Below are 19,320 nucleotides of genomic sequence, written 5' to 3'. Positions count from 1 at the left end.
TGGTTTCTGAAAGTTTGCTTTCACTCACCCAATAAACTCCAGGAGTAGTGACATGTCAAGTTCTGGAGGGATACGGAACACTGAGCCCACAACTTTGCGGGGCCTCCCCCTGCCTACGGCAATTGGCTGTGGCACAGCTAAGATATAAAAACAAAACAAAACTAGAAAGTAAAGAATATATCTGCCACCTGCAATAGAATACAACGGGAAATAACCAGCTGCATAAACTCATTCAGCAGTTCAGTAAGGCATAACTCAAATCATTTTTAGGACTACTTTTATCGTATTACTAACTCAAGAGGGCCACATTGCTACATTAACTACAGAAAAGCATTTGTTGTCACAATTTTAACTCAGTATTTTCTTTTAACCCACTGCCTATTAGCCCCCCTTCTCTCTCTGCACCACTACAGATCCTTCTGAAGTCCTCTCTTTTTCTCCCTACTCTATAGCATGTTTCTCTCTGTCTCTACCTTACAGTTTTTGCTCTTCTCTCTGCACATCAGGGGTTGGCATCTGTGGGAGATCCACTGTCACGCCCTAGACTCCCCCCACCCCTGTGGACCACACTGGGGATTTGCTTTTTTAAATCGGCAAACCGCTCTGTAGCGCTAAAGTGGTTACATTTAGCTTGTTTATAAGCTAAATCAGATCCTCTTAGCATTACATAACTGCTACAGAGCACTAAAATAGACAAATTTAGCTTGCAAACAAGCCAAATTGAAGCTTCATACAGCCCCATTTTATCTGTCAAAAAAATTGGTTTTAAAATTTCAGGGTGCAGCGGGGGCAGCATGTGGCCTACAGACTGCATATTGCTCACCTCTGCTCTACAGATCAATTCCTTGGGTTGCCCCATGCTTTTCTCTATACACCCCATTGTACCCTCTCTCTACATCACCCCATCTCTCAGCTTGTTGTTGTTCAGTCATTAAGTCGTGCCCGACTATTCGTGACCCCATGGACCATAGCATGCCAGGCCTTCCTGTCCTCCGCTCTCTCCCAGAGTGTACTCAAGTTCATATTCATTGCATCGGTGATGCTATCTAGCCATCTCATCCTCTGCCGTCCCCTTCTCCTTTTGCCTTCAGTCTTTCCCAGCATCAAGGTCTTTTCCAGAGAGTTTTCTCTTCGCATTAGGTGGCCAAAATATTTGAGCTTCAGCTTCAGTATCTGTCCTTCCAATGAGCACTCAGGGTTGATTTCCTTTAGGATGGACTGATTTGACCTCCTTGCAGTCCAGGGGACTCGTAAGAGTCTTCTCCAGCACCACAGTTCGAAAGCATCAATTCTTCGGCGCTCAGCCTTCCTTATAGTCCAGCTCTCACAGCCATACATTACTACTGGGAAAACCATAGCTTTGATTAGATGGACCTTTGTTGGCAAGGTGATGTCTCTGCTTCTTACTATGCTGTCTAGGTTTGCCATAGCTTTCCTCCCAAGGAGCAAGCGTCTTTTAATTTCATGGCTACAGTCACCGTCTGCAGTGACCTTGGAGCCCCAGAAAATAAAATCTGTCACAGCTTCCATTTCTTCCCCTTCTATATGCCAGGAAGTGATGGGGCCAGATGCCATGATCTTAGTTTTTTTAATGCTGAGTTTCAAACCAGCTTTTGCACTCTCCTCTTTCACCCTCAACAAGAGGCTCTTTAGAGCCTCTTCGCTTTCTGCCATTAGGGTGGTATTGTCTGCGTATCTGAGGTTGTTGATAATTCTCATGGCAATCTTAATTCCGACCTTAATTCCGACATCCAACCCAGCGTTTCTCATGATGTACTCTGCATATAAGTTAAATAAGCAGGGCGACAATATGCAGCCTTGTCGTACTCCTTTCCCAATTTTGAACCAATCGGTTGTTCCATCTCTGGTTATTACTGTTGCTTCTTCACCTTCGTACAGGTTTCTCAGGAGACAGGTAAGGTGGTCTGGTACTCCCATCTCTTTCAGAATTTGCCACAGTGTGTTGTGATCCACACAATCAAAGGCCTTAGCGTAGTCAATGAAGCAGAAATAGATGTTTTTCTGGAATTCTCTTGCTTTCTCCATGATCCAGCGAATGTTGGTGATTTGATCTCTAGTTCCTCTGCCTCTTCGAAACCCAGCTTGTACTTCCGGTAGTTCTCGGTTCACATACTGCTGAAGCCTAGCTTGTAGGATTTTGAGCATCACCTTGCTGGCATGTGAAATGAGCGCAATTGTACGGTAGCTTGAACACTCTTTGGCATTGCCCTTCTTTGGAATTGGAATGTAAACTGACCTTTTCCAGTCTTGTGGCCATTGTTGAGTGTTCCAAATTTGTTGGCATATTGAGTGCAGCACCTTCACAGCATCATCTTTTAGGATTTTGAATAGCTCACTGGAATACTGTCATCTCTGCTAGCTTTGTTGTTAGTAATGCTTCCTAAGGCCCATTTGACTTCACTCTTGAGGATGTCCGGCTCAAGTTCAGTGACCGCACTATCATGGCTATCAGGGACATGAAGATCTTTCCTGTATAGTTCTTCTGTGTATTCTTGCCACCTCTTCTTAATCTCATCTGCTTCTGTTAGGTCCCTGCCTTCTTTGTCCTTTATCATGGCCGTCTTTGCACAAAACGTTCCCTTGAGATCTCCGATTTTCTTGAAAAGATCTCTAGTCCTTCCCATTCTATTGTTTTCCTCGATTTCTTTGCATTGTTCATTTAAGAAGGCCTTCTTGTGTCTCCTTGCTATTCTCTGGAACTCTGCATTCAGTTGGATATATCTTCCCCTTTCTCCCTTGCTTTTCGCTTCCCTTCTTTCCTCAGCTACTTGTAAAGCCTCATCAGACAGCCACTTTGCATTTCTTTTTCTTTGGGATGGATTGAGTTGCTGCCTCCTGAACAATGTTACGGACCTCCGTCCAGAGTTCCTCAGGCACTCTATCAGGTCTAATCTCTTAAATCTATTCCTCACCTCCACTGTATATTCATAAGGGATATGATTTAGGTCATACCTGAACGGTTTAGTCGTTTTCCTTACGTTCTTCAATTTAAGCCGAAATTTTGCAACAAGAAGCTCATGATCTGAGCCACAGTCAGCTCCAGGTCTTGTTCTAACTGACTGTATAGAGCTTCTCCATCTTTGGCTGCAAAGGACATCATCAATCTGATTTCGATATTGACCATCTGGTGATGTCCATGTGTAGAGTTGCCTCTTGTGCTGTTGGAAAAGAGTGTTTGCTATGATCAGCGTGTTCTCTTGGCAAAACTCTATTAGCCTTTGTCCTGCTTCATTTTGTACACCAAGGCCATGCTTGCCTGCTATCCTGGTGATTTCTTGACTTCCTACTTTAGGAAGTCCCCTAAATCCCCTATGATGAAGAGGACATCTTTTTTTGGTGTTAGTTCTAGAAGGTGTTGTAGGTCTTCATAGAACCGATCAACCTCAGCTTCTTCAGCCTCAGTGGTTGGGGCATAGACTTGAATTACTGTGATGTTGAATGGTTTGCCTTGGATTCGTACTGAGATCATTCTATCATTTTTGAGATTGTACCCCAGTACTGCTTTTCCCACCCTTTTGTTGACTATGAGTGCTACTCCATTTCTTCTGAGGGATTCTTGCCCACAGTAGTAGATATAATGGTCACCTGAATTAAATTCACCCATGCTTGTCCATTTTAGTTCGCTGATTCCCAAGATGTCGATGTTCAATCTTGCCATCTCATGTTTGACCACCTCCAGCTTACTTTGATTAATTGATCTTACATTCCAGGTTCCTAAACAATATTGTTCTTTACAGCATCGGGCTTACTTTTCACCACCAGACACATCCACAGCTGAGTGTCCTTTCGGCTTTGTCCCAGCCGCTTCACTCTTTCTGGCACTACTTGGAAATTCCCTCTGCTCTTCCCCAGTAGTATATTGGACACCTTCTGACCTGAGGGGCTCATTTTCCGGCGTCATATCTTTTAGCCTTGTGATACGTTCCATGGGGTTTTCTTGTCAGGAATGCCTTGGTGGCCTCCCTCAGTAGATCCAAATAGCCAACTCAAGACACAGATGAAAGGGAATTCTTTTCAAAGCTTTAATCCCATTACAGCTTAATGACTCTTTCAGATGCTAGGGACAGGAGCGTGGCCTAAGCTTCAGGCAAGGAGTTGATCCCTGTTTGAAAGGGAGTCACTTGAAGACCCAGAACTTATGGACTAGGGAGAGATCCTCCCTCTTTCTCTTGGGTCCATGGGAGGTGGCCATTGCTTGCACGCCAAACGGGCGCTACGCCTCCTTTCCACGCCCTCCATCGCTCGTTGCTCTTTGCGTCTGCATCGAGCATCTAAGAAGTCCCCCTCCCGCACTCCCTCACTACCCGGGTCACTAAGTATCTCTGGAATGCCGGGAGGAGGAATCTCTGCCAGGTGCTGAGCCTGTGAGGGATGAGCTGGCTCCATTCCCACGGATTGCTGTTCCTCCTCAGAATCAGAACTGCTCTGGGGCTCTCTGGGCTCAGTGTCCACCCTGACATTTCTTGACAAGAATACTGGAGTGGGTTGCCATTTCCTTCTCCAGTGGACCACATTTTGTCAGAACTCTCTGCCATGACCTGTCCGTCTTGGGTGGCCCTACACGGCATAGCTTATGGCTTCACTGAGTTACGCAAGCCCCTTCTCCACAACAAGGCAGTGATCCATGAAGGGGCATCTCTCAGCTACTTTCCTTTATTTCTTACCCTGCCCACAGGTCCCTGTGCAGCGCCATTTCTTCACCACCACCTTTTTCCTTCTGCGTGACATAACTAACGATGTCTGTCACTGGGAAATGCATCTCTCTTCCTGTTAGACTAAGTTCCACAGTGTGCCCAGCTCAGCTTGTATTTGTGGGCCAAACCGCAGGCTTTTCCTGAACTCATGGAACTTTGTGTATTTTTTTGTGTTGGCCTTAATTTGCACAAATAGAGATTTGCGCAAATCACTACTGCAGTTTGCATAATTTGCCCAAATTCAGCCAAAATTTGCACAAGTTACAAAAATTTGTACAACATTCAACCATAATTTGTGAGACTTAAAAAATATGAAAAATCCGCAAACTGGACTGACTCAGTTCAGATCCGAGTTGGGCTCTGCAGCAGAAAGTGGGCTGAAATCCAGGGGCCCTATCCAAGGAAAGTTAGTTGAACTTCACCCCACAAACAGATTCTTCTGACATCCTTAACCATAACACTGTCCACTCTATGCACCACCTTTTACCGACTTTCTTTTCTGATACTGCTTTTCTCTTTCTGTACCGCATTGAACCCTCTCCTCTCTACAGTGCAATCTCCAGTATCCTCATCTTTTTCTCCCCTACATCCGTCAGGTCTCTTTGCATGTTAATCCAATCCTCCATTTTTCTTCCTTTGGTCACTATGTTTATTCTGTATCTCCCCCCACCCCCACCTATATCTCTACTTCTTCTCGCAGAGTTCAGCAGCAACTACACACAAGGTTTTTATTCTCCCAGCAACTCATACCAGCGAAGGAGTCTCAGACACAGATGGGCCATGAATTATGGCTGATACATAAAAGAACTGGTGCAGACTCCACAATGCATAGCTAAATCCAGAAAAAGGAAGAGAAACAATTCAGATGTAATGATACAGTCAGGCCTCCACTGAACAATCCTCCAAGGGCAAAGATTAGCAAGTACTGCTCAACACAACATGAGAAACCCCCATCCTGTAACTTAGGGGATGTCTCGTATTCTGCTAGGCTTTAGAGCAGGGGTCTGCCTGACCCAAAGGCCAATGCAGTATAAGTCACCCCTCCCCTGAGTTCCCTGGTACTTGCAGGGAATTTGGGGGGAAGACAGTGGTCACTGGCCACCAGAAATAATAACTGGCTACTAAGTCAAACGAAAACCTGTGGATCCCTGGATTATGTGTAACAGAAGTACCATTATTTTTAACCTGAGAAACTGTTCTTTAAAAGTTTAATCAGCTTCAATGAACAATTACAATTCTCTCAGGGTGCAATCCTATGCAGGTTTAGACAGAAAAAAAGTCCTACAATTTCCAGCATGTCTCAGCCAGATATGACTGGTTGGGACATGCTGAGAGTTGTAGGACATTTTTCTGTCTAAACTTGCATAGACTTGTGCCCTCAGTCAATCACTTTTCATTCTTTTAAATATCACAGCAATTGCAATGTCCAACAGGGAACACATCAGGATTGTGTTCTCTTGTGAATATCCCCATGGCAGAAGGCTGGCTATAGTCATAAAGGTGAGCTTCATGATCCACTGGTATAAAGTAGCACAGTGAGTCTAACACATATATTTTAAATAGTAATGTGGCTACTCCTCCATAGGAGTTATAAACTTACCAGGTTTAGGTATTTCTAGACCTCTCTCTCTGTAGAAATCATGCATTTGCTTTTTCTCTCCTGAAAATATGAAATTCAAAATGTTTGGTTTTGTTCAGCATAAAAAATGCAAGTTATAGATATTTTATGGGTCTAGTTGGTTAGATTTGGAATACACATTGACAAAAGCAACCACCAGTATCCAGCTGGGTTTTTCATACATCTATGGGAGTACATCACCGTTAAAAATGCTCAAAAAGGCAAAAAAGAAGCAAAGTCTCAAAACAGTGGCAGTGCTATAATTTATAGGAAACTTTAATAAGATATAGAAAAGGTCCAGTGCATATCAGTATATGCCTTCTTCAAGGGCAAAGACATAACTTGTTGTGATACTTCTGAAGGCATATCTCAAAAACATATCTTAGCACAGTTCTGAGGTTTTGCCTCCTCTCTCCCCACCTCCACCTTGTTTGACTTCTTGTGTTCTGGTGCTGCCTCTTTCTTTCTGCTTAAATACACAACAGTTTTGCATTGCACAACCTAACTTAAAAACATTATTTGGCAACCTTACATTTAGCTGCTTTCATCCCACTGGCTTTGACTGTGGTAATCAAATTGCTGGTATAATAGTATACAAATGAATAACATATAATAATTTGATGAGAAGTTAGGGCCAAAAAAAAAATTAAGATTATAATAAAGAAAGCCTTGAATTCATCCAGAACTAACCTCAAGAAGGGATGTGAATATTTCACACTAAAGAAACCCAGACTTTGTTATCCAAATAAATTACAGAAAGGCGTGTATATGTGATTTTTCATAGTTAATTCTGCTTCTGGAATTCATTATTTTCAAGGCATTTGGAGTGTTTTGGCAGGGACCTGGAGAACTGAAGGGGCGAAGGATAGGGAAATACAGGATATGTGGGCTATAGAAACAGTAGCCACTAAATTATAGTGGGGTGGGGGTGGAAAGAAGGAGTGAAAAGGAGGAACAGACAGATGGACAAGGAGCTGTGCAGGTCAATGAAGCCATACATTCTGATCCCTTTGTCTTCTGGAATTTCTCCAGCCACTGCCCACAAGATTTCAAGTTTTTTCTCTATAACCATAATGCCAACAAACCTTATAAAATGAAGCTGAGCATCTCATATTGAATGCCAAACCATATGACAGGTTTTGTGCTTCTGCAGCCACCTCAGTCACAGAAAGCAAAAATAGCCCTAACTCAAGAAATTGAAACAAGGTGCCATGGAAATATCACCTAATACAAAAAGTGTCCTACATCATTGCTAATTGTATATTCTAGCTAAGCCTATCTTTAGTTTTTATCAATAGCAGCAGGCTCAAAATAGACGACTTACTTTCCTCCAAGTTGATGACTATTTTATACACTATATCTTGCAACTGTCGATCCAACCTACAGGAGGAGAATAAAAAGAGTAATTAACGATGCAATCCTATGCATGTTTAGACAGACAAAAGCCCTACAACTCCCAAAACTGAGAGTTGTAGGGCTTTTTCTATTAAAATATGCATAGGATTATGCCCTAAACTAGTTATTGAATGTAGGCTGTATGTTTTGGCAGTGACTTAAGTGAAGGAGGGCCAAAGAGTGAGAGCAACTAGACATTAACAGCCAGTTTCCAACTAAAATCATAGAGTGGTAGGTAAATGACTCTGTCCTTACCAGGGCAACTCTTGGGACAGCACCGAGACTCTAGCCAGCAAGTCACTATTGCATAAGCAATTTCACTAGCATCTTCGAAACATTGCATTGGTCCACAAGATGGGATAAGAAGCGTCAGAGACAGCCCTCATGTGGCCCTCTTCATTTTCTAGGACAAGGCAGCTAATCCTCTTCTGGATTTGCAGCACTCTTTTGTTCTTTTAATAATAAAAGAAATTAATAATTTTGTGTGAGGTGCTAGACTCCTTTTGTGGGACAGCAAAACGGTTTCCTCCTTTATGTATAGTCTGTTTGAAATATTCTTTCAGTTTCAATAAGTAATCAACCAGTACACTCTAAAATAAAAGTATGAATGTTATCTTAAAACCATTGTTCCTTTATACAGAAACTAAATATAGATAACCATAATTGAGATCATTACCTTATATTATAAAGGGGTTGTGTCTGATGTACTACAATGTTGCACTTTGGACATCTGTTACTGTAGTAAAAATGTCGTACTATGCAGCTTTTACAGACTGTAAAAAATAAATTTCTAGTTATATACATTATAAAATAGTATACAATTACCAAAGATAATGTAGAACGTGTAGTAAGTGTTGGCTAGAATGCAGAGCAATTGCAAAACAAAAAAGTGAAAAAACAACAGCTTTGCTTACAGATTTCTAACTTGCTTTTCTATACTAAAAAGTTAAAATGGCTTCCAAAAAAAAAAAAAAGGACTTAATAAGACTTGCAAAGGGATATGCAATACTTATTGATTTGATTTCAGTTCTTTGTTTCAATCCAGAAGGATCCACAATGCACTTACATAAATTAATTAAATTATGCCTAATTCTACTGCCTTCCAGCATTGTTCTGGGGTGGCATATCCTCCCCCACCCCATCATTCATTAAGTTGTTGCAACCATTTCCATTGCCCTTCATCCCATCATACCACCCCAATTACTGACAAGTAGGTGGTCTGTTGCCTGGGTGTGTACTTCTTATTCCTTTTCCTGCCAGACTGCAATTCTTTTAGTGTCCAAGAGCAGAAAGGGAGGAGTCAGGTATAACAGCTGTACCTGATGCAAGTTGCTGAGTGATGGCCACAAGATATTGGCACCTGCAATTCAGTGGTAGAATACATACTATGTATGCAGAAAGTTTCCAGGTCAATCCCTTGCATTTCCAGTTTTATTGTTGTTTTTAAAGGATAAAGTACCTATTGATGTGACAGACCTCTTCCCATGAGCACAGGGAGCTGCTGCCAGTCAGAATATATAAATAGTCCGACCTGGCATAAGGCAGCTTCCTATGTTTCTAATCGACAGGCAGTATGAAGCCTCTAGATTAACCAAGCATGATATAAATACAAGGTACTTGGCCTTTCACTTTTGCTTAGTCAACAAAGAAGTACCTTCTGCCTATGGCACTTCAGGCTCTGGCATCCACCACTGACTTGAGGGATTTGGGGTTGGAGGACTCCAGGTCTGAATTTCTATAATGTCATCCACAACCCCAGCCTGGCCACAACAATGGGGTTATGAAGCAGCAAAAGCTGAGGGAAGGATAGCTATTTAAGTAGAAAAAACTGTGTTAAGTGCTATGTAGAAGACTGAATATGAAAAGGAGGTAGAATAATTTGAACACGTTCAGGGAGAATGAACCATCCAAGAATGATACTGGATAATCCAAGAACCTCTCTCCAAATACACATGGATTATTGAGGTTTTCCAGGATTTCTCTTAGAGATATCCACTAAAATTAGTACAGCATGTATTTTTGCAGTCTTAACATTACTAAAAAGTACTTTTGCCTGATCTTTCTGCATGTGAAATTAAGCTTCTTTTGAACAAGAACTCAACAAACTCAGAACAACGATCAGTAAGGTCCCATGGCAAGCGACGCTAACGAGAAAAGGAGTCCAAGATGGGTGGGAGCTTTAAAAAAGGAAATTCTCAAGGCACAATTACAAACAATTCCAACAAGAAGAAAAGGTGGAAGACAACAGAAGAAGCCAATGTGGCTTCACAAAAAGCTTAGGGATGACCTGAAAACAAAAAAGGACACATACAGGAAGTGGAAAGAAGGCCAAGTAACAAAGGAAGAGTACAGGCAGGTAGCATAGGATTGCAGGGATGGCATCAGGAAGGCTAAAGGGATGGCGTCAGTCAGTCTGACATCAATCCCTGGGAAAATTCTGGAGCAGATCATAAAGCAATCCATCTGGAAGCACCTTGACAACAACGCTGTGATTACTTGAAGCCAACATGGATTTGTTAAAAACAAGTCCTGCCAGACAAATCTGATCTCAATTTTTATCAAGTAACCTCCCTTGTAGACTGTGGGAATGCTGTAGACATAATATACCTCGATTTCAGAAAAGCTTTCGACAAAGTGCCCCATGATATCCTGATGAGCAAACTAGCTCAAAGTGGGCTAGATGAAACAACGAGCCGGTGGATCCACAGTTGGCTACAGAATCGGACTCAAAGAGTGCTTCTCAATGGGATCTTCTCAAACTGGGGAGAGGTAACGAGTGGGGTACCGCAGGGCTCAGTCCTGGGCCCAGTGCTCTTCAACGTTTCGATTAATGACTTGGAGAAGGAGGTGCAGGGAATGCTGATCACATTTGCAGATGACACAAAATTGGGCGGAATAGCTAATATTTTGGAAGACAGAAACAAAATTCAAAGTGATCTGGATAGACTGGAGAGTTGGGCTGAAAACAACAGAATGACATTTAATAGGGATAAATGCCAAGTTCTGCACCTAGGAAAAAGAAACCAAAGGCACAGTTACAAGATGGGGGATACGCGGCTCAACCACACTACAAGCGAGAAGGATCTTGGAATTGTTGTCAATCACAAGCTGAATATGAGCCAACAATGTGATGTGGCTGCAAAAAATGCAAATGCTCTTTTGGGCTGCATTCATAGAAGCATCGCTTCCAAATCCTGGGAAGTACTAGTTCCCCTCTACTCAGCACTGGTTAGGCCTCATCTGGAGTACTGTGTCCAGTTCTGGGTGCCACACTTTAAGAAGGATGCAGACAAAATGGAGAGGGTTCAGAGGAGGGCAACAAAGATGATCAGGGGACTGGAAACAAAGCCCTATGAAGAGAGACTGAAAGAACTGGGCATGTTTAGCCTTGAGAAGAGAAGACTGAGGGGAGATATGATAGCACTCTTCAAGTACTTGAAAGGTTGTCACAGAGAGGAAGGCCAGGATCTCTTCTTGATCATCCCAAAGTGCAGGACACGGAATAATGAGCTCAAGTTACAGGAAGCCAGATTCCGGCTGAACATCAGGAAAAACGTCCTGACTGTTAGAGCAATACGACAATGGAACCAATTACCTAGGGAGGTGGTGGGCTCTCCCACACTGGAGGCCTTCACGACGAGGCTGGACAGCCATCTGTCAGGGATGCTCTGACTTGGATTCCTGCATTGAGCAGGGGGTTGGACTCAATGGCCTTGTAGGCCTCTTCCAACCCTACTAGTCTATGATTCTATGAACATTAGTACTTACACGTATGAAGACATTCTGTGATGGTTGTGGCATCTATGAAGTACCCCTTGCAGATGGAACATACTATATATGGTGTCAGCTCAGAGAGGTTAATCATGCGCTGCAAATGCAAAAAAGATTTGTCTGAATTTTTTTTAAAGGCCTGCTTGCTTCTAACACTGAAGATATATAAGGAAGCTAAACTATTGTGGTTATAATATTTAAAGACATTTTATTTTCTCACAATAAACTTTCTCCACAACAACAGCACCTCATACCACTTTGGAAAAAAAAGTATAAACAAAGACAGCATTTCTCTCTTTGGCCATCTCAGTGACTGAGTGGGGTAAGAGAGGGCATCACCTCAGAAGCCAGGGAGACAACTGCAAGAGATCAGCCATGTGCTGTTTCAGGAAGATACTCTCCAAACCCAGGTGGGCAGAATGCAATGGGAAGTACTGCTTTGGAAAGTGAGGCACATCTCTTGTATACAAGGCATACTGACAAACAGATTGTGCACTTATGGAGTGCCTCCATAAAACAGGCCTTGCTGAGAGCTGTCATCTTGCAGTCTCCCACTTTGAAGCACACTGCTTTATTGTGTGCTGTTTGGTTTTAATTTTTGTGAACTGCCCAGAGAGCTTCGGCTATTGGGCGGTATAGAAATGAAATAAATAAATAAATAAATAAATAAAACTGCAACGTGTGAACTGCTGATTTTGTATTACTGTTATTTTCTTGTCTATTTTGTTTTGTTCTGAACCACCCTGGGAACCATTTAGTTGAGAAGCAATATATGCAAATATAAAATAAATAAACTATAAGAGATGAGGAGAGCTGATCTGCCAGAACACACAAGAGGTGTCATATCATGAGGAAATATAGCAAAGATGTGCAAGTTTGCACAGGAGACAAAATGTATTAATTTTTTTTAACACACCCATCATTACCCAAGGAACTCATAATACACTCACAACAACCTTGTGTCAGGCAGTTTAGATAGCAACCTGCCTAAAAGGCACCCAGGAAGAGACAAAGCTGAGTGGGGCTGTGGATCTGAATTCCTTACATCCAAATCCAGCTGTCTACCCACTGCACTACATGGACTATAGTTAGCACAAGGCATGCTAGTAAGCATTATTTATTTATTACATTTCTATCCCACCCTGGACTTTAGGGGCATACATGGTTCCCTGGCCCCACTTTTACCTTCACAACAACCTTGTGAGATCATTTAGGCTGAGAGATGGCAGTTGGTCTAAAGTCACTTAGGGCACAACCCTATGCATATTTAGTCAGAAAAAAAGTCCTATAACTCTGGGTATAAGCCTTATTGAATTATTCCCAGGGGCTCACTTCTGAGCAGACGTGCATAGATTGCACTATAATAGTGCAATCCTATGCATGTCTACTCAGAGGTAAACCCCACTGCGTTTGCAATGAGACTTACTCCCAGGTAAATGAGCATAGGATTACAGCCTAAGGGTGCAATCCTATGCAGGTTTAGACAGGAAAAAGTCCTGCAACTTCCAGCATGGCCCAGCCAGCATAGCTGGCCGGGGCACGCTGGAAGTTGTTGGACTTTTTTCTGTCTAAACCTGCACAGGATTGCAACCTAAGTGAAGTTCATGGCTGGGCGAGGATTTGAATCTGAGTCTTCCCATCCTAGTCCAATATTCTAACCACTAGACACACTGCTGGCTCTTTTACTTCAGGGTGCTGCTCTCAAGCTCTCCTGAAGCACACTGCGAAGAGAACAGTGGTCCGCTTTACCTCATCCTCATCGTCCGAGTCCATTTCGCCGTCCTCCATCCCAAAACTTCCGAAGGGGTCTGTGGCCCCCCCATCTAAAGCTTCCTCTTCCTCCTCCTCCTCTTCCTCCATCTCTTCGTTTTCCTCACCGCTGGACTCAGATCGGCTTCCCCTCTCGAAGCGGGAGCCCGCCCCGGAGCAACCAGGGGTTTCCAGAGCTGCTGCTGCTTCATCCTCCTCGTCGTCCTCTTCCTGCTCTCCCAGCCCCCCCCCAGCCCCCTCAGCCACGAACCCTTCGCTCATAGCCATGCCTCTGAGGAAAACAAACGTGCGAGCAGCTTCGACTAACAAGAAACAACTGAAAAAACGCCTGGAAAAACACGGTTTTCCACCAAAACCGGACTATCCCTCCTTCCCTCGCCCCTTCCTATCTCCGCACCTCTACGGTCTCTATGATCCTCCCCACCAAACAGCATAAACGTGACTAGGAACTCCATGCGCGTGCGCCAAGACAATTGGCGCGCACACAGCCAGGGCACCTGCATAATTTACATATTTGCTCCAAGTATTCTGGGAAACTGAGTTTTGTTTTGGAGTGGAGGTTTTGTTTCATTGGTGATGAGGGAGTGTGAACGTTTCTTTCTGCGCGGTGGCATGTCAACGGGCACCTGGTTTTGAAACGGAATTTCGATTTCCAGTATAAAATTACATACTTATTGCTTTAAAATATGCACAAGCATAATCGTGCTTTTATTTAGAGACAGTTAATAATGGCTCGCAATTACACAGTCAATACATTTGTATTTAACGCATTCAAACTCCATTGATGGTGAAAGGGCCAATATTAGGAGGTTGTATATAACTTTAGAGGGTTGTATAGGGGCTGGGTTAAAAATAAAAACATGGAGCCTCGGGTGCGTGAAAGATTTTACCATCTCGTTACACTGAAATACCGACTGATTAATTGCCGGCTAGTCAAAGTTGCATTGTTCAAAACTTTTTTTTTTTTAAATCTCTTTTTAAAATAGGGCAGATTTGGTGGTTCTGTAGGCGGTGGTCGTCATGTTGATTACAAACAAGAAAATATACATCAGGTACGTAAAACTGTGTCTGTATTAGATTTACAACCCTATCCTTTGCATGTTTACTTGCCAGCAAACTTAACGGAACTCGTCGTCGTCCCCTAACTTCGTGGTGGTCTTCTTGTGAGTGAGTTGATAATCGCAACGTGGACAGAAGCATGCAACCATTTGAGTTTTACCGAACTCTTTATCAAGACACCCCCGAATACCGCTCGCTGATGCGTTGTGCGAACACCAGTTCAAGTTGGTATTGTGTGTGCGTGTGTATAAACGAACTTTATATTTTTAACGTAATAGAGGACATACGTTATTTTTGGACGACTGAGCTCTGTCCAAGGCTCCGTATTAAAAGCCCGTTGATTTCAGAAGAGTCAGTAGTTTGCATCTAACCATAATCCTACACTTCTACACAAGGCGTTAACAGTGTAATCCTAGAAATGTCTACTCAGAAGTAAGCCCCAGTGTTCCATGGGGCTATCTCCTAGGCAAGTGCACAGCAACGCAGCCTAAAGCTCTCATTTTACACTTGTATAAATACGTTTAAGGAAGAACCTGGACCATTACCATGACTAGTTAGTTCTCGCCCACCCCCATTTCGTCATTTCCATAAATCGGAACCGGAAGTGCCGCAAAGCATCCCCTATACTGTTGTAAGGGCCTCTTGGCCTCACGCGGAGATGCTATGCCCTCACTGTCGCAAATCCGCGGGCTGCCTGAGTGGGAGGCGAGGCAGTTGGGCTCTCTAGCATGGCGGCTCTGCCGGAGGAGCCGGCCGAAGCAGTAACAGTGAAGCCAGACCCCGACGCCGGAGCGCCGCCGCCGCCGCCGCCGCCGCCTCCTCCTCCTCCTCCTCCTCCTCCCCAGTCCCCTGCCACGGCAGCAGCTGCGCCCCCTGCCCCTATCCCCTCGGTCGCCGCTCTCCTCACGGAAGGGGAGCCATTGGCGGGAGGAGCTGACCAGAAGCCGCAACCGCCGGCAGCCCCCAGTCCTGCGCCGCCGGCCGCCTCGCAACTACCCACCGACCGGCAGACGCTGCTGGCTGTGCTGCAGTTCCTGCGGCGCAGCAATCTCCGCGAGTCTGAGGAGATCCTCCGTAGGGAAGCCCGGCTCCCCGCCGACGAAGCCGCGGGTGATCCCAACCCCTCCGCGCCCGGAGTCCAGGCAGCCCATGGCGGGGAAGGACAGGAGTCCAGCGTCGGGGTCACGGCCCCTGCAGCAGGGGACGTGCTGCTCAGCTCGGTCACCTTTGGCCAGACCGGGGCGACCATCTCTCCTGCCGCGGTCACGGCCGCTCCCGCAGTGCCCTCGGGGCCCCCTGGGAAAGGTGAGAGCCGAGAGGGATAGCGGGCGTGTCATTCCCAGCCAGGAGGGCTCGTTCAGGCAGCCACTTGCTCTAGCGCTTTTCGCCCTGCAGTTGTGACAGGCGAGGTCAAAATAAAGGTGTATCATTCGCAGGTGGAATCAGCAGCTCTATGCTGTGGTCGCACCGTTTGATTTTACACTGAACTCGTTCTTGAGTTACCGTGAAGGGTTGAATGGTGAAGTCCCTTGGAGTAAAACTTCTAAGTTAACATAGTAGCTTTCCCCCCCATTAATCGTACTTTTCTTTGGAACACCTGTATACAGTTATTTTTCTTACATTGTTTTATTCTACTTCTCAGCTAGGTAGGCTTACCAACTGGTTTACAATATTAAAGCAATACAGTTAAAAACCTGCAATAAAATACAACTTAAAACTACAGCAGACTACAGTTTCAGTTCCCGAATGACTGGGTGGGAGACAGCACCATGCTTTTAGAACTAAATGTTGGGAAAGTACTATTAAAGTATTCTGTAGAGTAAGTGTGCCAGTCCAATCACTCTAGTTCTTGATTTCTTGTAGGAGTAGTGTGTGGGAGGCCCTTCTCCTTTATTTATTTATCCATCCCATTTCCTATAGGAAAGAATGTACTAAGTGTTCTTTGTAGCCAGCCTGCCTTAAGCCTATGTCTCATGGGATCTTGTGTTATCTTTGTTTTTAATTTTATTTATTCAACTATAAATACATACACACAAATCATTATCTCATAGAGGGGTAATCAAAAGATGAAACCAAAGTAAAAATACAATTGTGTATTTTAATGTTAATACATTAACATAATTAATTTGATCAGACCATCCATAATACCTTTTATACAACTTCTGACACCTTGCTTCTAACATTCTGATGTTGAGTTTTTTATTCCAGTACTGAATAAAAGTATACCATTGTTTCAATGAATCTTTTTTTGTTATCTGTCCTTCCCAGAGCTTCTTATAATAAGATATCATATACATTAATCAGTGCCATATATTTTCCTCATTCATCTAAAGATTGAAGTTATTGTTTCTTCCAGTTCATGAGATGTTTTATATGGACAACTTGTGTTGGTCTGAATGGTACACAACCTGGGGAGGTGGTTTGCATTATATTGAGAAATATTTCCTCCCTGGCAACAGTCCACAAACTGATAGATAGAAGAGCCCTGAAAAATAAGCCCTATAAGGATGGTCCTAGGACTAATCTAGGCCATTGCTTTTTTTGCTATGCATTAAGGCAGCTATGCACATAAATTTAAATTATTCATACTTGCCTGCAGAAATTGAGCTGCCAGAAGTAAACAGCTGTAGCCCACAAAGAATGTCATCATGCTATTGTAGCTGCATACAGTAGTTTCCTAATCCTTAAAGGAGTTGAAATACAAGTGCACAAAGCAGATCCTTGTTTATTTATTTAGATGTGCTTGGTTCTCATCTCAAGCAAAGTACAGATTGCAAGACTGTAGTAAAGGATTTTGCCAAAACTTATGTGCTACCTTCAGCACCAGAGGCAGTGAGCTTATGTACATCAGTTGCTGGAGAACATGGGTGGCAGGGTGCTGTTGCGCTCATGCCCTGCTTGTGGGTTCCTGGCTGACAGCTGGTTGGCCACTGTGTGAACAGAAACCTGGACTAGATAGACCCTTGGTCTGATCCAGCATGGCTGTTATGTTCTTATCGCAACCAGCAGCAACAATGTAGTTCTCTTTTGTTTATGTCATTCTAGCATACAATAACTTCTCAGATTTGTTGTGTTCATTGTCTCCCTTAATTCTCTGGTTTGATTCATGTGTACACTGTTTTAATGCTCAAACAGCTTACAAAGGCTGGGATCTAGAGCGGATTAGATATATGTGAAGAGCAATTCCACATTCACATGGAGGTAGTTGATTTTTATTTCTGATGGCATCCCGTTGTGTCTCAGATGGTGCTCCAGAGGGCTTTCCAACTTTTGGAGGATATGGGATGCTGCCTACCATGAGGGGGAAGCTGAAAAACATCCCTGCCCATATGAAATACTGCCCATGTGGGCTGCTGAGGGATTTTATCATATTCAGTGGTGTACAAATGTCAGAAATAAATAAAATTACATAAATAGACAAACACTACATACAATGCATGAAGCTGAAGTTGATTCAACACAGCAGCTTGAAAAATAAATTCAAGTTTATATGACTATAAGCCTCAAGTTATGTTTTGGACTACTACCCCATACCATACATCTCCATGACTGGGAGACAATCCCAGTCACCAGCATCATCTCCAACCTAAAGTGCTGGTTTTGCACAACACGGTTTAATAATGTCCAGTGTTCAACTTTAGTTCCTTATTTAGGCTGTAATGTCAAATACCAACACATAGGCATCAACGGAGCCTTATCTTCCCACCCTCCCCCACCTATATACAAGTACATGCACATGTGCAGGCATTGCAACATGACAGTAGGGGGACTAGTAGATACACAAGTGCTTCTTGTATTCCCATCCAGTCCTTTTGTTCCTTAAGGCAGCCTTCCCCAAGCTGATGCCCTCCAGATAAGAACATAAGAAGTGCCATGCTGGATCAGACCAGGGGTCCATCTAGTCCAGCATTTTGTTCACAATTCCTATCATCCCCAGCCAGCATGACCAATCCCCTTGGGTAATTGTGGGTAACGGGAGTTATAATACAACACATCATTTCTCTCTCCATTCTACTAGTTACTTGTTACCTGGATCACAAGTAACTTACAATAAGCAGTGAGAGGGAGCTAGATGAAGATATTGGAGATGTGCATGAACCAGCCATTCCCCATAACATCTGTTGTGCTGCCTGGACATGTAGGCTGGTGGCAGCTGGAAAATGGGACCTCTATTGAGCCCCACTTAATTTTTCCACACATGGATATTGTGCTTGCAGTGAGAGTGAATCACGTATATATGTTGCATTCTCCCTCATCTCTGTCCCAAAAGTAATTCAGGGAATTAATACGATCCTTATGTTAGATGGGAAACAAGGACCACTGTTCCAATAAAGGTTCATTCTTGTACTTGGAAATCTTTTCCCTTCACTCAGTTGGATAGTAATCATTTTGAGTGGCCATTATTGCGGAAGGAGTCATTATCTTGAATTGGAGCAGTTGAGCACTACAGGATTCAGTGATACAGCAATCTTTTAGTAAACATTTAGTTGGTAAGAAATGTGTCAAAGCACATTCCACAGTAATTTGTTGAGTGTCACTAGTTTACTAATAGTTACCCAATTGCATCATTGGTGTATGTGGCACTTTATGGCGTAAGATAAGCAAAAAAGAGGCTTGTCTCAAGGAACTTATGTTTAGGATTGAAATAGTTCATTACACAGAGTGCAAGCACTGATTTACCTACATATGTTAATGCTTTGCAGTTGGAGTCCTTGTGGAAGATCAACCAGATGTGAGTGCTGTGCTGTCTGCCTACAATCAGCAGGGAGACCCAGCCCTTTATGAAGAGTACTACAGTGGACTGAAACACTTTATTGAATGTGCTCTGGACTGTCATCGAGCTGAGTTATCACAGCTTTTTTATCCTCTCTTTGTACACATGTACTTGGAACTAGTCTACAATGGGCATGAAAATGAAGCAAAGTCCTTCTTTGAAAAGTAATACAACTTAGTTCACTTAATCTCCATTTCTATGGTCTCACTATTAGGTAG

The 19,320-nt window shown here is 43.4% G+C and overlaps 3 protein-coding genes across 7 annotated transcripts in view; 1 reads left to right on the top strand and 2 right to left on the bottom strand.

Moving 5' to 3' along the window:
• PCGF6 (polycomb group ring finger 6) overlaps positions 1 to 15,590 on the bottom strand; it is a 47,908-nt gene extending 32,318 nt beyond the window's left edge. For both annotated transcript variants that reach the window (XM_084846423.1, XM_084846425.1), the window contains exons 1-6: positions 13,249 to 15,590; positions 11,497 to 11,596; positions 8,405 to 8,501; positions 7,658 to 7,713; positions 6,316 to 6,375; positions 29 to 137 (exon numbers count right to left, since the gene is read on the bottom strand). In XM_084846423.1, the coding sequence (XP_084702549.1) occupies positions 29 to 137; positions 6,316 to 6,375; positions 7,658 to 7,713; positions 8,405 to 8,501; positions 11,497 to 11,596; positions 13,249 to 13,536 (710 nt within the window). In that variant the 5' untranslated portion in view covers positions 13,537 to 15,590. The remainder of the gene's footprint in view (positions 1 to 28; positions 138 to 6,315; positions 6,376 to 7,657; positions 7,714 to 8,404; positions 8,502 to 11,496; positions 11,597 to 13,248) is intronic.
• Positions 2,253 to 4,780, bottom strand: LOC146351067 (uncharacterized). The gene is made up of 2 exons (XM_084842013.1): positions 4,686 to 4,780; positions 2,253 to 3,366 (listed from the first exon to the last, which is right to left on the bottom strand). The coding sequence occupies exons 1-2, from the start codon at positions 4,778 to 4,780 to the stop codon at positions 2,337 to 2,339; spliced, it is 1,125 nt and encodes a 374-aa protein (XP_084698139.1). The 3' UTR covers positions 2,253 to 2,336.
• TAF5 (TATA-box binding protein associated factor 5) overlaps positions 13,712 to 19,320 on the top strand; it is a 24,289-nt gene continuing 18,680 nt past the window's right edge. For 3 of the 4 annotated variants that reach the window (XM_084846419.1, XM_084846420.1, XM_084846421.1), the window contains exons 1-2: positions 15,021 to 15,633; positions 19,032 to 19,266. In XM_084846419.1, the coding sequence (XP_084702545.1) occupies positions 15,057 to 15,633; positions 19,032 to 19,266 (812 nt within the window). In that variant the 5' untranslated portion in view covers positions 15,021 to 15,056. Of the gene's footprint in view, positions 14,562 to 15,020; positions 15,634 to 19,031; positions 19,267 to 19,320 lie in introns of those variants that run through there. The other variant, XM_084846422.1, reaches the window with a different exon arrangement.

The sequence above is a fragment of the Heloderma suspectum genome, chromosome 3, assembly GCF_057233095.1.
Source record: "Heloderma suspectum isolate Gila_16-S chromosome 3, 16-S_ref, whole genome shotgun sequence".
NCBI lineage: Eukaryota > Metazoa > Chordata > Lepidosauria > Squamata > Helodermatidae > Heloderma > Heloderma suspectum.
The sequence above is the reverse complement of the archived record's forward strand: the minus strand, read 5'-3'. Positions and strand labels throughout refer to the sequence as shown.

Bases quoted from the DNA above. Each gene is read 5' to 3' on its own strand.
- LOC146351067 (XM_084842013.1), bottom strand. From the start codon at position 4,780: ATGCATTTCCCAGTGACAGACATCGTTAGTTATGTCACGCAGAAGGAA. The intron at 3,367-4,685 runs GTAAGAAATAAA...AACACCTTCTAG, and splicing joins CACAGGGACCTGTGGGCAGG to AACTAACACCAAAAAAAGAT.